Source organism: Hordeum vulgare, chromosome 1H (assembly GCF_904849725.1).
Source record: "Hordeum vulgare subsp. vulgare chromosome 1H, MorexV3_pseudomolecules_assembly, whole genome shotgun sequence".
NCBI lineage: Eukaryota > Viridiplantae > Streptophyta > Magnoliopsida > Poales > Poaceae > Hordeum > Hordeum vulgare.
The window spans coordinates 441,237,846-441,241,716 of record NC_058518.1 but is presented as its reverse complement, the minus strand read 5'-3'; the positions used below and the strand labels follow the sequence as shown (position 1 = coordinate 441,241,716).

The 3,871-nt window shown below is 45.9% G+C and overlaps 1 protein-coding gene across 1 annotated transcript; it reads left to right on the top strand.

Moving 5' to 3' along the window:
* Nucleotides 1–1,664: 1,664 nt before the first annotated feature.
* LOC123413265 (peroxidase 1-like) lies at nucleotides 1,665–3,312 on the top strand. The gene is made up of 4 exons (XM_045106208.1): nucleotides 1,665–2,077; nucleotides 2,178–2,363; nucleotides 2,470–2,632; nucleotides 2,753–3,312. Exons 1-4 carry the CDS (start codon nucleotides 1,697–1,699, stop codon nucleotides 3,175–3,177), a joined length of 1,155 nt encoding a protein of 384 aa, XP_044962143.1. The 5' UTR covers nucleotides 1,665–1,696; the 3' UTR covers nucleotides 3,178–3,312.
* Nucleotides 3,313–3,871: the final 559 nt, after the last annotated feature.

Below are 3,871 nucleotides of genomic sequence, written 5' to 3'. Positions count from 1 at the left end.
AACTTGATAGGCATATCACACGTTGGTGGCTCTACTAAGAATGAAATGAGCAATACATGTCTTAGGCCGGGATGGAAACAACTTGTATGGGGTCACACTAACCACCCGTTTGAACATGCATAGTGGTTTCCATTGGCGTCGATCGATGACAAGGTCAGCAAGCTCTGAGATCCAACATGGGGTGACGGGCAGGCTTGGGAACTTGAATGAGCCACTATTATTCTTGTTTCTTAATGTCAATAACATTGTTATATTTCCTTTATCCATACATTCATAGTTGTAGCCTCTCTAGAAAATTTGAATTTGGTGTAGGTTTGTTTAGGTCAAACACATATTCAACGTGAAAAACACTAATTTCTTAAGGTGGGGGGATACACATCCATTGGTTTTTAGTCAACACAAATTCACGTATCAAGCTTGAAACTTATTAAAAACACTATTCCAAAAGGTAGAAATTTCAATTTAACAAAGTTTGGAATGTAAACATCATTATTCAAATTATATTTTGAGCACAACATGGAATTTAAAGTCTCTTGGGCTTTTGGGCGAGGGCCTCGACAAACACATAATATTAGCCTAGTCCTCTACAAGGTATAAATCTCGGAAACAAAACAATTTCAAATGAATCAGAAATTGTTTTTGATCTTGAGTTTTAAAATTTTACAAAGTTTTAATAAATTAACCTAATTTAAATTTGTTTTGAAGGCAGTTTGAATCTAGCTCCAAAGTTTGGGGTTACAAGTATTTCTGACCAAACCAAAATATGCGGAACCTCAATTACCCTCGACAAAAGCTAGAACACACACACCTAATAATTAATATCTTAACTTAACAAAATCAGTTGATCATGGAAACAAATACCTAACACGACACTTTTAATGGATACATGTAAATATAAAAATGCACTCTAACTTTATATACCTATGCCTATATGAAATAATGAGAACAATTAAATTGTCATTTAAGGTAATAATATCAAAATGCAACATGATAAAACATGTTGAAAAAATGCATATATAATTTACATAGCGCTACCAACCATAAAAGTTGTAGATAGTACGTCACGCACAATTAGAAGATGGATGATAAATGCATGACATATATATTTATATATAAGTAGGAAAAGGAACATATCAAAGAATAAACTATGTGTGTAGAAGTCAAATATTTTTAAATTTTATCATGTTCGGTGACAATTTTTCTTGATACAAGATCAATATTACGTTCTCAATATTACATTTTGTAAAAACTAACCCACACATCGAGCATACCATGCATGCATCAATTGATGCAAAGACAGAAAATAACCCTCCTTTTCTTTTTCTTTTTGACCGGCAACCCTCTTTTTCTTACGAAAATAAAATAAAAACTATATATGTTCGGGATAGCATGTGGCGCAGGTACAAATATATGGATTATGAGTTTTCCCTGTCTTCAAACTACCGGTAGATGACATTCACTCATTGCCCATACATAGCCTTTGTTGATTAAAACTTGGCACCGCAGTTTGATGCGTGATGACTAAATAGTTAATTTAGTGATTAGATTGCTGCCTATAGAAAAGTTAGTGAACTGGTCTATTGATTTGCTTCCGTCTGGCTGTCCGTCCGCCTCCATTATACATACGGTGCGCCGTCGGTGTACCTGCCACGGGAAAGATTCCGGAGAGTGCAAACAAGGAACAACTCATTAAACCATGAGAATTTTACCTGCTGCTCCGGAAGACAGCCCACCACATGCAGGTGTTGGAACACTCGGGCGCTATATATGTCCCGGGCTGCTAATCCAGGAGCAGCAGCAGCAGCTTAAGCTTCCCCTGATTAATCAGCCATCGTCGTTTTCTTGCATAGCCAAGGGGAGAGGCGAGAAGATGGGTTCGAGGGCTGTGATTGTGGCGCTGCTGCTCGCGGCGGTGGCGGCAACCTGCGCGCGGGCGCAGCTGCACGAGAAGTTCTACAGCGAGTCGTGCCCCAGCGTTGAGGACGTGGTGAGGAAGGAGATGGTGAGGGCGCTGTCACTGGCGCCCAGCCTCGCCGGACCGCTCCTCCGGATGCACTTCCACGACTGCTTCGTCAGGGTAAGCAGCATTTTGCATGCATCAGCATCAGTACCTGTCCGTACCCCGTTTGTTCGCCCTGCAGTGGCCTGACCACCGCCACCGTGCGACGTGAATGCAGGGGTGCGACGGGTCGGTGCTGCTGGACTCGGCAAACAAGACGGCGGAGAAGGACGCGCTGCCAAACCAGACGCTCCGTGGCTTCGGCTTCGTCGACAGGGTGAAGGCCGCGGTGGAGAAGGCCTGCCCCGACACCGTCTCCTGCGCCGACGTGCTCGCCCTCATTGCCAGGGATGCAGTCTGGCTGGTGAGTAGAGTACTATCCTAGCCATTTTGCAAATGAAATGACACGGTACCTGTGGGTGTGGAAGCCAAATCCTAATGCTGCTCGAGCTCGATCATGGTTTTTCCAGAGCAAGGGTCCATTCTGGGCAGTTCCTCTCGGCCGGCGAGACGGGAGCGTGTCCATCTCCAACGAGACCGACGCTCTGCCACCTCCCACCGCCAACATCACCGTGCTCACCCAACTCTTCGACGCGGTGAACCTTGACGCCAAGGACCTCGTCGTCCTCTCAGGTAACTAGCCGTACCATTTCTACCTCTCAGCTTCACACTACTTCAGTCATGCTCCATGTCTAATTAGTACAGTAATTAATGGATATGTGCATGCTCTGTTTCTCCTACGTACATATATAGCCGCGCACACCATCGGGACGTCGCACTGCTTCTCCTTCTCCGACCGGCTTTACAACTTCACCGGCATGGAAAACGCCAGCGACATCGACCCCACGCTGGAGCCGCACTACATGATGAAGCTCAAGAGCAAGTGCGCCAGCCTCAACGACAACACCACCCTCGTGGAGATGGACCCTGGGAGCTTCAAGACCTTCGATCTCGACTACTTCAAGCTCGTGAGCAAGCGGAGGGGCCTCTTCCATTCTGACGGTGCCCTCCTCACCCACCCCGTCACCCGCGCCTACGTCCAGCGCCACGCCACGGGCGCCTTCAAGGAGGAGTTCTTCGCCGACTTCGCCGCCTCCATGGTCAAGATGGGCAACGCCAACCCGCTCACCGGCAGCCAGGGCGAGATCAGGAAGAAGTGCAGCGTGCCCAATCATTAAATCGCAGAGAACTGCCATGCACTTTTGATTTGTTACCATCCATCTTTTTCTGTGTAAAGTTTATTCATTTATTATTTCGTTACAGCCCTGTAAAGTTTCCACCAAGAACACATGACCATATTATAAACATTGTTATACTCCCCCTTGCAATATAAATTACTCCTGAGTAGATGCAATCAATCATGCATGCGATTGCAAACATGCCATGCATGCAATGAACCGGTAACAAAGTTGGTACGCACATCAACAGGCCACATGCGCTGCCCTACTAGGCGACACCCTGATCTGCTGTTGACGACTATATAATTGGCGGGGCAACAACATCTGGTCAAGAACGGACGTACTCATTATCGATGCAGCTGCAGGCATGACCTGTGTTTTTTCAGATCAGCATCTGATCTGATGTGTGTTCCGCTGTGCTAGCAGCCAGCCCCACAGCCTCTCTGTCGCTAAACATTTCTGAGCCGGCGGCGTGCAACTGATGTGCTGGACGTTAGTACAAAAGGCAAGCACTTGTTTATTTAGCCTCCCACATGCCATGCACAATTATGCATGGCTTCTTGTTGGCGCCATCTCATCCTCACCAAACCTAAAACTAAGCTAGCTTTCTGCAACGGTACGATCGAGCACTAGCACTTGAAATGCCAGTTGCCAGGCGTACTAGAGTTGTACAAAAATGGAACTTGTCCTATAG